The 12,726-nt window shown below is 42.2% G+C and overlaps 1 protein-coding gene across 5 annotated transcripts in view; it reads left to right on the top strand.

Annotated features, from left to right (window-relative positions):
- LHX2 (LIM homeobox 2) overlaps nucleotides 1-10,586 on the top strand; it is a 31,652-nt gene extending 21,066 nt beyond the window's left edge. For all 5 annotated transcript variants that reach the window (XM_065035423.1, XM_005512982.4, XM_021280166.2 and 2 more), the window contains exons 4-5: nucleotides 2,980-3,185; nucleotides 9,789-10,586. In XM_065035423.1, the coding sequence (XP_064891495.1) occupies nucleotides 2,980-3,185; nucleotides 9,789-10,076 (494 nt within the window). In that variant the 3' untranslated portion in view covers nucleotides 10,077-10,586. The remainder of the gene's footprint in view (nucleotides 1-2,979; nucleotides 3,186-9,788) is intronic.
- Nucleotides 10,587-12,726: the final 2,140 nt, after the last annotated feature.

Genomic DNA, 12,726 nt, shown 5'->3' with positions numbered 1-12,726 from the left:
CGATGGCTGGAGGGGGCTGGGGAGAAGCACCAGGGCCTTACAAGTGCTCTAGGGACAAAAAAGAGACTGGGCACCACTTCAGAATTTGTTTTATCACAAAATAGGAATGAAACATTTGTAAATTTAAGACTCCTCTACTTGACTGGAATTTCACCAGTTGTATTTCTGAGCTCCCAGCAGGAGCCCTAGATCCTGCAAGTGAATGGGAATCTTATGTACGGATAGTTGAACGATTCCTTTGGGAGATACACTGGAACACCACAAAGGAGCAGGGAAAACCAGAGGGTTGTGTGAGGAGCGTGTGCAGTGTTGGTCTTATGCCATGATGCCTTTCGCAGAAACTCCTCAGCTCTTAAGATGCCTACACGCTTACCCCCTTGGCCCATTCTGTGTCTCTGGGCTTGCAATGCCCATGGACATTTCAAAGTCTGCGAGAGGTGCATATTATTTATATTAGACCTAATATAAGAGAGTTTTGGAGGTGGTGCCAAGCACCACAACCAAATGTGAGAGGGGAATTGGCACTAACTAGGAACATTTGTGTTGTATTGGGTGGTGCCTGGGGGCACCAAAACCACTTGTGCAAGATAGAGAACAGCAGACACCCCTGTGCACTTTCAAAATCTGTTCTGCAACCGTCTTCATAGAAAAGGACAATAGTTAGGCAGTCTCCAATGGTACATATTTACTGTCATTTTAATATTTTAATTTAGTACATGAGGAGGCAGAATCAGGAGAGTCATGAGTAAATTGTTCCTTGTCCAGTCAGGGCTTGAGGAAAGGCTGATGCCCTCGTTCCATTCTGGGAGGATTTCCTTGGATCCTGAATGTATTTTGTTCTCTATGGAACAGGTTCAAATCCAACTGCTTGCAGCCCTGGGGTTTGCTTTGTTGCATATTAACACCCACAGCCCTCAGACGTGTTCTGATGCGTTTCCTCCTAAGTCTCTGCCTCATTATTTCGGGTGGGGTTTGAACGCATTTAAGATAACACACAGAGGTCTTTTCCATTACTAATATCTGAAAATCTGCAAGTAGATTTTAAAACCAAGTACTGCTCGGTTTTACATTTCCATAGTAGAATTTGCTATGAGCAATAGAGTTTCAGTTATTCATCCCAGTGTTCTTGACATCAGGAGCTGTAGCTGTGAAGGAGATGGGAGCACATGGGATGACCCCAGTTTGGCAACGAGATTTCAGTTCTTCAACCAGGAAAGACGATTTTACTACATTCCATCCAGCTCCATTAATACTGCGGTTTTACTGTCTCCTTTTATGCATCTTATACCTTCTAAATTGAGGTGCTTCCAGCCTTTCCACACCACAGGAAAACAAGGAAAAATGCTTCTTCATGCTAGAATTTGGCACAAGATGCTTGGATCTGGAAAGGATTTATACAAATGTACACACATGCTCGCACACACGCACACATACACACACGTTTATAACATGCAGTACCAGTTTTTAAGCTGTTTTTTAGACTATAAGAGTACAGAAACACACAGGAGAGCTTGAGGCTTTGGACACTTTCTATGTATCTATTACACAAACACTTTTGGTCTCAGATCTGCATTTTTAGAGGCCTTGCTCTATATGGTGCCATATCTTTTTAGAAGTTTTTGAAAAGCTGAAGTTCGCAAAGCAGCTACTGTACGTGCTTCAAACTGCCATTGATAGAATCTGTATGCGTTTTGACGTATGAGGGCGTATATTTTTAAAAAACATTTTTAATGCATGCCTTTCAGAACTTGTATGTTTTCAACAGGGCTGAAAACCTCTGATGGGTGACATGAGTTTAGACTATACAGAGATGTACTCAGTTCTAATGAACCAGCAATGGTGGCCAATTGAAACCAAATCTGTTTATGTCTTTAAGAAATTCACCAATAATTCACATTTTAAAATACATTTTTCCCCTCGTTTTTGCATGCAACATAGAACAGAGGTAGTAGTGATTTGTCATTACTTTTAACATAAACGTTATCAGAAATTAAAAGGGACTTGTAGATATTGGAATTGAAAAAGTAAATTAAGTTTGTCAGAGTGAATTTTCAGTTACATCCCTGATTTTTTTAATGGATTTAACCCCAGTTCTTAATGTTATTTTAAAAGTTTTTCTATGGTTTACTGTATGCACAAATAAACCAGAAACTAGTTTTGCTCTATGAGATTATTTTGCTTGGCATTCAACATTTAATAGTAGTTGATAATTACTATAATGTTCCTGGCTCCCAGAGCTCCTCCATAGGCTTGGTGGTTGATTTGTGCCAATGTATCAATGAGCGTCATCCAGTGATTTCCAAAGGATCTAACAGAATAGATTGTTCAAACTAGTATTTGCAAATACTTTATAAAAAAAGGAAATATAAACATATAAATAGTGAAAAAGATATTTTTCATTTGGCATGCCAGTGATACATTGTGTTAACAGTTTTATTTCTTTAGCTAGTCCAATTATAGTCATAATTTGCTGTCTGGTACCCACAAACTTTATTTCTTTTATAGAGTTTCATTTAATGGTCTCTCTTGTACTCTATGGGATTTAGTTTGATGGAGGAAATAATTATAATTTTAACTGGTCTGTTCCATTGAGATTTGAGTGGCCTGTATTGTACGGCTCTCCTTGTAGTTACAATGCAATTTGTAGTGATACAGAGCACAGCAGAGCACTCTGCGGAGTTGAGGACAGTCCCTGTCCTAGAGCAGAACGTGGGGGGACAGCTGCGTGGAGATGGGGGAGGAAAAAGGAAGCAGAGCTGACATTTGAAAAGCCATAAAGAGGCAGGTGAGGGTCCTTGCGGGCTGGTTATTGTGAGGGAAAAATAGAAGATGCAGAAATGGAGGGGAAGGCAAGTAGGATTTGTACCAGTACAATACCTGCCATGGTATGTTATTTTAATTGCTGCACTCAGATGAACTGCAAACAATGTTGGTCACAGAGCAATAGATTTACACGCCTTTCCCTCTTGTTGCCTTAAGCTTTAAGCTGCAATGAAAACGATGGTGACCACCTGGATCGAGACCAGCAATACCCCAGCAATCAAAAAACAAAGCGGATGAGGACATCATTCAAACACCACCAGTTGCGGACAATGAAGTCGTACTTTGCTATTAACCACAATCCTGATGCCAAGGACTTGAAACAGCTAGCGCAGAAAACCGGCCTGACCAAAAGGGTTCTGCAGGTAAGAAGAGCAATCTTTTCCTTGAGAAGTAAAGAAACCATCCATCTGAGGTTTGAAATGCTGTGGATTTTGCCGATCTTCAGGCTTTTCTTAATCATTCCTCCCTTCTGTGAGACTTCAGTTACATCCTTGAGAGCATCAGAAAAGTGATTTCTTTTCAGTTTCCCAAAAGTAGATCTCTTGGGTTCTCATTTTTTATGACAGTCATGAAGATTGTGGCCCCGCTTGTTTTCCTGTAGTTAGTTAATTCTGGTGCGTATTTTAGCTTCCAATTTGCTGTAAGAAAAAGTGAATTATTTCAGTTAATGTGTTCACTGCAAATAGAGAGCTCTTAATTTAGAAATTACTTACAATATTTGCCTTTAAAAGAAATTAATCAGCAGTCTGGATGTATTTTGTCAGAACAAAGAGGATATAGTTTCTTTCATAATCGTAGTGGACATACATTTAATTTTTCAAAGATTATTTTTTTATTTGTAGTTTAGTAACTTAGAATGAGAGGAAATTGCATTTTAAAAGCACTTTTTCTCTGAAAGCTGGATTTTTCTTGCTTCGAGGACATACACCCCATTTGAACTATTATGAGAAGCAAAGGAGAGAATATTAGTGGATTCAGCTACATTTTAATTTATAGTTCTCATTCAATAAGCCAATTTTAATGGGCACTTATCCAAGTAAGTATACCTAGAGATACATTTGGGCATATAGGAGCCATGGCATTCCAGGATCTATTGCTGGAATTTTTAAAGCCGGTCTCAATTGTAGTAAAATGGGTTTTTCCCTCCAGAGAGACAGGCGGCACTGGGTCCTGCGGGCACATCCACGGGCAAGGGGGCAGGAGACAGGAATAGTGACAAAAACCGGGTTTGCTAGGGAGGTTCTGGACTTCCCAGCGTTCGTACTTAGCAGAAGAGGAAATAAAGGTTTTGTAGGTTTCCCAGTAAAAACTACTAAAGAAAAACCGTTCGTAATTACTGCTCTTTGCCACGTCCTCCATAGCTGGAGTTTTTGGTTTTATGAGGCTGATTTGCAGGAGTGGACCAGATTCCTCCAAGATAACTCGTGCACATCCTCAGGCTTGCCGTGGTGTCTCTGGTAGCAGCTCTCCTTTATCCACACACATGGGTGAAATAACTTTCTGCATTTGTCTGTCCTTATTTTGACGCTTCTCCTTTATTTTACCCTCAGAGTTTAGACAGTGCAGTAATAGCTATTCTGCCTGTCACAGTGTGCTCACACACGAAATACCTGAGAAATTTCACATAGCGCATTAAGAAATGAGTTCAGCGTCTAGAAAGTATCTTTCTCTTGATCATCTGTCTGCTCCCTCTCCTCACTCCAACTTTGTCCTGTGTCTCCTTTCACCGAATGGCTCTTTCCTTCCGTTATTTTCCAAGTTGTTGTCTCTTTTTCCTTCCATTTCAGGATGCATTTCCTTGGCCCCTCTGCGTCTCCATTGCACTTCAGTCCTTTCAGTTTCTCCATTGCTTGTGTTTGTGTCTGGAATGCACTGCTGCACTGCATCTTGCACTTTTAAGGTGCTTAGTTGTTCCTTTTTTTATTTTTCTTTTTTTTGGTGGCAGTCCCTTACAATTCCACTGAACTTTTTCCATTGGTTTGGTAATTGGTGTTTCACTTGCTTTACTTTCATCGTTAAATACTCCTGTGTGTCTGGGCTCCTTTAGCTGCAGAGTGGCGGAAGGTGATAGTGGTGGTGGGGTTTGCGCCCAGCGGATGATGCTGGTGGAGGCACTTCAGGAAACTGACTCTGAGCGATGCTTTGTCTGGCGTCACTTGAGCTTTCCTGTCTGTTCTGAGCACTCTCCACTCCCTACTCTTTTGTACTTTTGTTTAAAAATTAGTTTGGGCCATGAAAACTTTTTTTTTTTTAAATATTTTAGAAGCTTTGTGCCCAATTGGTTCATCTCTAACCTGTGAGAGGTGATTTTTCAAGCACTGAAGTTCACCTACATGAGTCTCAGGGTTGCTCTTTGCTGGGGAAAGCTCTTCCCGATGTTGGTTACTGAGACGGTGTCACTTGCTAATCCTTTTGAAAGGTTGACGTTCCGTCTGTGTCAGTTATTGAACACGAACTAATTCACGGACACTATTGAACTGAACAGGCATCGTTAGCACGAGTCTGTCGTACACCCTGGGCTCCCACACGTCCCTGCACACTCCCCATGTTGTTATCAGGCGTGTTTCTAAGCGGTTGTGTTTTCTGTGTGTTCAGATCTCAGTTCAGCTGATGGAGGGTTGTGGCTCTTTATATATCATTAACAGAATATGTTTGAATAGAAAATACAAGGCAGCAGATCAGGAGAATCAGATTCTCTTGTTCTGAAAGCAGAGTAGTTCCTGAACCCACGTAGCAGAGTTCCTAGAGACTCAGGAACAGCCATAGTGCCCGTACTGTATAGACAGTCCCACATAACATGGGATGCGGGTGCGTTCTTTGTAGATGAGCAGAGAATCTGACCATATTTTTAATGATCTGTGATGTTGGATTTGGAAGACCTGACTTTTCTCTTTGCTTTAATATACATTTACTCATCAGCTACACATGGCCAGAAGTGGAATGTCATGGAAATGTAACATACTGCTTCATAAATTACATTTCCTTCAGTGGCTTTGTAATGCAGACTATTCTCTGTAAGTAGCCATGATAGAAGCACAGTTAGCCTATTTATATTTTTAACCCCTATTTTTATTATCTTCTTTCCCATTTAGTTTAATATTTGCAACTTAATTCGTATACCTCTTGTACTGCAGCCTGTTATTGTAAGCTATCATTCCTAATTAAAGTGACCGGCTAATTGTGCACTAACTAATTGGCATAAATGTTCCTCTTTTGGGAACTGATCTTTCTTTTTGTGAGTTTAGAAGGGAAGGTGTAGGCAGACAGTGCTAAGAAGAAGTACTTTGCTAGCTCTAGGTATGTGCCTGTTGTATCCCCCGGAGTCCGGAGCACGTTAATCCATGGAAAAGCAGTTTAGGAACATAAAGCGGGTGTCCTGTACGCTGCTCGTTCTTTCTTGAGCCGCTCCCCAGTGAAGTTGCTGTGCAAACCCTACAGGGATGGCTGCGTCCATGCGGACTTGGCTAGTTCAGTTTCCAGCAGTCAGCAAGCATGAGCACTGTCACAGTCACGCGTGGGTACCTGCGCTACCTTTGGGTGAAGATTTGCTTTAGGATAACGCGCTGCAGATTCTTCACCGAGCCTGCGTTCATAAAATAGCCCATAGTTCCCCTTTAACTGTGTGCTTACTAATTACAACAGGGTAATCAGAATGTGTGTGCAATGAGTGAACATAGTTTGCTTTGTGGTGCAACATCTTTTATATCTTTATTTCTCGCCAGTTAAGAAAATTCAGTAAACCTCAGTGTCTCCAGGTAGCTGTGGGAATGAGCAAAACTGTGTTTAAAAACTTGCTTCTAGCACAAGCTATTCATAAAACTAACGTATAACAGTTGTGACAATGGAGGTGTTACAAACAAGAATATGAAGTTATCTAAGGTGATTAGATGATCTCATTCACCGCAGTATCCAAATCCCTTACAATTTTTAGCGTATTTATTTTCAATACCTCCCTGTCATATGGAGATGTTACTTTATTCCTGTTTTACTCAATGCAGACAAAGAGTTAGCTGCACAGATCACTGAAGAGCTGCTGTGGTGCTTTAACTGCAGTAGCCATGGCTCTGCCAGTCGCTGAGCTGTCCAGCACCCGGCCCCGCCAACCCGTCCGTGCCAGCATCGACGGTGGGGCTCACAGCTGCTTTTCTCTTTCAGTGGGAGGTCTGGTCCATATTTTCGTCTTTGATTCGAAATAGCTCAGCCTTACAATGATACAGTTGGACAGAAAAACAGTAGATACTTCCCCATTATTCTGTTTATCCCTCCATACTGAAGACCAGATTCCTAATTGTGTAATTGATGTGAGAGAAGTCCTTCTGGAACAATTCTTTCGGTTGCGTATGTTTGGGTTATTACTTCTGCACTTGGCTGAAGTGCCATTCCAGGAGCAGGGCCTGAGTGCCCCCTGAGCCTGGCCCCGCTGAGCCCAGCCCTGCGGTGGGGCAGCCCCACACGCTCACAGGTGCCAGCGGGGCGGCGCTGCCCCCCTGCAGCTCACACAACAAGAGCTTTAGTTCCTCCACTGCTCTGCAGCCCAAAATCTCTGCTGCATACTGTCACACCTTTAGTGCATGCCGCAGGATCACTATCGCGATAATTATGTTATCCCTTTCTATCATAAGACAAGGCATTTTCAGAATTTCAATTAACAAATATTTACTTGTCTTTTCAGTAATAACAGGAATATTTGTCACTGGACAATTTTAAAGCACTTTATAACCATTAACCTTAACAATATAGCAGCGAGGATGGAAGTGAAAGTAGTCATACAAGCTCTATTTTTAAATAATACCTACAAGATCATATAATATTTTCTATGTCTAACATGAATTACCAATACCAAAGAGAGAATGGACCATCTTACAGGTGCGGCTCCTGGAAGCAGCATGCATGGTCACTGGTGAGGGCAGCTGAGCACAGGTTTTCATATTTCATGGAAGATAAGGGCAACACATAAACACCAATAATCGTGCTCACTTGTCTTTACATATGACATGTTTCAAATCACAATCAGAAAAAATACAGAGCGCAGAGCAGAGACACTGCTGCTCAATGTGTCAGGCAAGAAGATCACATTCATTTTTGCCTGGTTTTGACCACATTGCTGCCCTTTAACAGGTTTATCACTATAATGGGCTGTGTTATAAAATCATGCGTGTATTTTTGCTGGTTCTAGTTTAGGAGAAGATTTTAGTTTTCTCGTCGTATTTGAAACTCAGAAATAGCCTTTAAGCCAAGTGTTTTAGCAAAGGGAATGCCAGCATAAACTGTTTTAAAATCCTGAGCTTTCAGAAACAAGGACCCGTAAGTGTGTGGTTTATGCATGGCCCATGAATGCAGCTCTTCTGGCCACTGCTACAATTTGTGCCTGAGGATTATTTCTTGATGGAGAGAGGGTGAGAGAGAGGGTGAGAGAGGGTGTGCACCCTAGCGACCCTTGGCTGGGGAGCAAGCTTTCCAGAGAAGAAGTCAGAGCGCTCAGTGCGGCGAGCCTGGGGCTGGACCAGCCCCACATGGGCAGAAAACCAGGCAGAGGAAGCTCAGCTGAGACAAACTGATGAGTTCTGGGAGCGCAAAGAGAACACCCTGCAGGACTGCTCCTGTGTACGGTCGCTCCTGTGATTAAAGCGGATCCTGAGGCAGGGGCCGTGCTGTTTCTGAGGCAGAGCCAGAATTGCTGTACAGGTTGGTGTGGCCCCGTGAGCTCCACACCCTCGGTTTCCCTGTACGTGCGATGGACACACTGTGAGGCCACGCAGATCCCTTCACTCGCCCAGTTCCTTTCTCCGGCAGACCCAGAGATGACGAGGCTCATTATATCTGGAATGGAAAGAGTCAGCCCTGTTCCTTATAGCAGGTCAGTGTGAGGACTGCGGGGTCAGGATTGAGTCCATTGTAAAGCACGTAACAATGACCGAAGACCTGATAAATATGCACAGTGAAATTTCAGCTGGTTTGTAGCAGTAAAAATACCTGTTATCAACATACATACATCATATTGGACACAGGGTATTTAACGACAGTTTCAAATATAGTCAAAGTCAGATGCTGTACATAGGTTTCATGCAAGTTTCACAAATACATTTCATTTTATGTAATTTCAAAGAAGTCAGAAAAATACTTTATCTTTAAACAACACGTGCAGACAGTGGAGAGCATTATTAACCTGGACCTAAACACTGACATTTAACTGAGAAGGATGAAGTCATGGCTTTAGCCTTTCACTCATAGGCAATAATCAAATAATGCAAGAAGTAGCAATCTTGGAAAAATTCCTGCATGTGGATATAATTTCTACTGAGATGACAGTTTTGAATGCAATGTAGGTCCTTAATACCATCCAAGCCTCTGTTCCCAACATCATTCCAGTACTGCGAACATTTGAAAAAGGACACTGGCGTAGGCCAAGGGAGCTGAAGCTTTTGAGAAAGAAGAGTGAGAGAAGAGTGAGCAAGAGGGACAATCCTTTAGAAAAGTGCGAGCGCTGCTGACACGGGGACACGGGCGGCTCCCGGGGCAGCGCTCGCTCAGGGGGCTGTGGGGGTCACCCGCGGCCCCCGTGGGAGACGGACTTGAGATACGGGGGTGCTGAAACTCGGTATTTTGTATTCGTCAGATGATGTCTGCCTCATCCAGACAAGTGCTTCTGGGATTGGGGGCAATCGAGGATTCATGGGGGCTGCCAAGTTTCTAAGCATCTTTATAGACAGCCTGCGCAGAAAGACCGAGTCCTTAGTCCCCTCCCGTCCCAGGCAGACGGTTCGTACCGGATTGCAGGGGATGGAGACAGGAATGCTTTGCAGACGTGCACAGGACGCTTCTCATGGCTGGGGCTACTTTTCTAACATGTTAGCGGTAAAAACATCTTCCACAATTCAAGTGTTGGTGAATTTGTGAGTATGCTTTTGCATTTTTGAAAGAATGCAGCTGTTTAAATGCTACCCTGTTATATTAAACTATTTCAGGTTTGGTTTCAAAATGCTCGAGCCAAATTCAGACGGAACCTCTTACGTCAAGAAAACACAGGGGTGGATAAGACTTCAGACTCCACACTCCAAGCAGGGACCCCCTCGGGTCCTGCCTCAGAAATATCCAATGCCTCCATGAGCCCATCCAGCACTCCCACTACCTTAACGGACTTGACGAATCCCACCATGCCGACTGTGACATCCGTCTTGACGGCAGTGCCCGGAAGTCTTGAGGTTCATGAATCTCGAAGTCCTTCACAGACTACTCTCACAAACCTTTTCTGATGACTCTTTCTTAATAATTTCTTTAAAAAAGAAATTATTCTTAGTTGAAATTCCAAGTGTATTTTAATAGAGGCTTTGAGCAACCGACTAACCACAATTAGGATCTCTCCTGAAAAACAGAAGGAAATGTAGTGTTCTGGTATTGCGGAGTATGGACTGAAGAATAACTTGGAAGATCTATTGCAACACAACATTTGTGTAACTGTACAGTTTTGTGGACTGAGCAAGGGAAACAGCAATTAATTTAAGTTGGCTAAAGCTTCTGTATTTTCAAAGACTGCCATGTGCCTTATATACTGTTTTATCTACATACTTTGGATTCCATGTCCACTTCTCTCTTTTTCTCTCTGTATATTTATGACCAGGGCAAAAATGTTAAGAGTTTGTTACTTTGAATAGTCCTAAGCCTTTCATTGGTTGCTTTGTTGTTTTAGAATTTTAAGGTCAAAGACTGTTCGAATACCAGAATTTGTAAAATCTAACCAGTAATAAAACCACTTATGGAAACTACTTGGTAATGGCTGCAGTTACATTTAACACTAGTGTCACAATCAAGATAGGCTGATTGTATTTAAAGGGATTAGAAAACTGCACTTCGAGCACAGTATCTGCCTGGGATAAACTCTAAATACGATGCATATGTTCCTGCCATTCCTGAAGTATGTACAGGCGAGAAAACCAGCTTGTGCAACAGCCTAGATAACTTCATCAGAGAGAAATAAATGTTAGATGCAGGTAGAAGTGATCAGATAACGTTAAAATTTGAACAGAAAAACTGTGCTTAACTTGCTGCGTTGAAGAAACTGGATTTCAGCCAGCAGTGGTGAGACAACCCGGCTTTGGCGGCAGGGCGGGCCCGGCCCCGCAGGGCAGCGCGGTGTCCGGCCACCGCAGCCGCGGCCCAGCCTTCCAGACGGGGCGCTGGCTGACCTCCCCCAGGAAAGACACAGAAGTATTCGGGGTTATTTTACAACCCTGGGGGGCAAAACTGAGGCAAAAATATGTTTTATAAAGTCACAGCCTTACGTTTTTTGTAATATTTGAAGGAACCTAAAGCCAAGAAAGACTATAATATTACTGACACTAACAAACGTGGTTATTCCTTTAATGATCCTTTCAGTACCATTGGATTCCTCCTCCCCAAAAATCTGTGCAGAATAGAACTCATTTTTTGAGGTTTTTTTCTATTGTTTTTATGATGCTTTTCTGTAATTAAAGAAATACCTCAAGAAAGTTTAAATATGTCTAAGAACAAGTACACACGATGCTGTTTGCCCAGTAGTTTTATAGATTTTGAGTGGTCTGTAAGATGCATATGGTTGCTCCTTTTCAACCCCGCTCCTGTCAGTTCCTTTCAGTGGTATGTGGCCAGCTCTCTAAAACTAACCCGTCATCCCATTGGATCCGAATTACTAAAAGATTATTCCAAAGAAACAGCAAGAGAGGTGCCAAGATTCATGTTCTTCGCCCTCTCAGTGCATTGCGGATGATCTGGTAGGCCGGGCTCGTTGGGAACATGTTTTGGGTTTAAAAGTGCCACCTTTATTCAGCCTTCTCGGCTGCAAATCTGCCATTCTGTGCAAGCCAAATTCCTCCCAAGATCAGTGAGAGATCTCAGCGCACGAGGACTGTGGGATAGGAATGCTGACATAATTAGGTCATTTATTAACCTTTTTTACACTTCAGGCTAAAAATCCCCACAGGTGAGTTATCTGAAAAGCAAGGTAGTCCTAAAAATATTGTAACTAGCTGAGGTCTGTGACAGGGATTATGTTCTGGCCACTAAAACCAATAGGCTGGCGTAGCTCACTGAGTTTATGCACAACAATGAAATATTTAAAAAAGTGATTTGGGTTGAACTAATAACTGTTACAGGTTTGTCCAAGACATCTTTCCTCATAATATAAATGTCTAATAAGGAAATGGTGCTGGTTAGTGCACTGTGAAGGATGCACGTCCGTCTGTCAGACACCCAGACAGAGGTTCTGCTCTATGGGATGGCTCGTTCATTGTCAATTACCTTGGAGATCTTTCTTTTACCTGCTTAGCTGGATCTTTTCTTAATTCAAAAGGCAATGTTGGTCCACTGTTAAACGGATACAGCCCGTAATTAAAAACCCTGTGTATTAACCTGTCAACAGTTTTAAAAAAAGGAATTCTTAAGTGTTACAGCAAATGTAGCAGATAATAATTCAAATGGTTCTTTGAAATTGCTGTGCTACTATTTGTGACCCTGTATTTTAACTACCTGAATCTACGCGGATGGAAATACCTTTCAAACCACGTCTCAATATTGCCTTTTCAAATAACTGGCGTTTGTGGCGGGGAAAACTCTCGTGTTAATCTTATCTGAAACCTATAAGAGACAATTAGAGAAATTGTCCGGTTTAACCAAATCAGGGATTTTGCATCTAAATAAGAGACAACATTCTATGTAGGGTCTTTCTGTAGGTGCATTAGGATTCACTCACCGGCTCCAATGGCCCATGTTGTCCCCATGACTGTTTCAATCCTGTGGTATTGTTCGCTTGTTTAGAGCTTGTTGGGTTTGAATGCTGTACATTTTTTTACTACTGCGATCCTAATGTGTCTTCACATAGTTGTACAGTTCCACATTTGATGTATTAGTCTGAAATTCTGTTAAAAACAT

The sequence above is a fragment of the Columba livia genome, chromosome 19, assembly GCF_036013475.1.
Source record: "Columba livia isolate bColLiv1 breed racing homer chromosome 19, bColLiv1.pat.W.v2, whole genome shotgun sequence".
Lineage (NCBI taxonomy): Eukaryota > Metazoa > Chordata > Aves > Columbiformes > Columbidae > Columba > Columba livia.
This window is presented reverse-complemented; position numbering and strand designations above follow the sequence as displayed.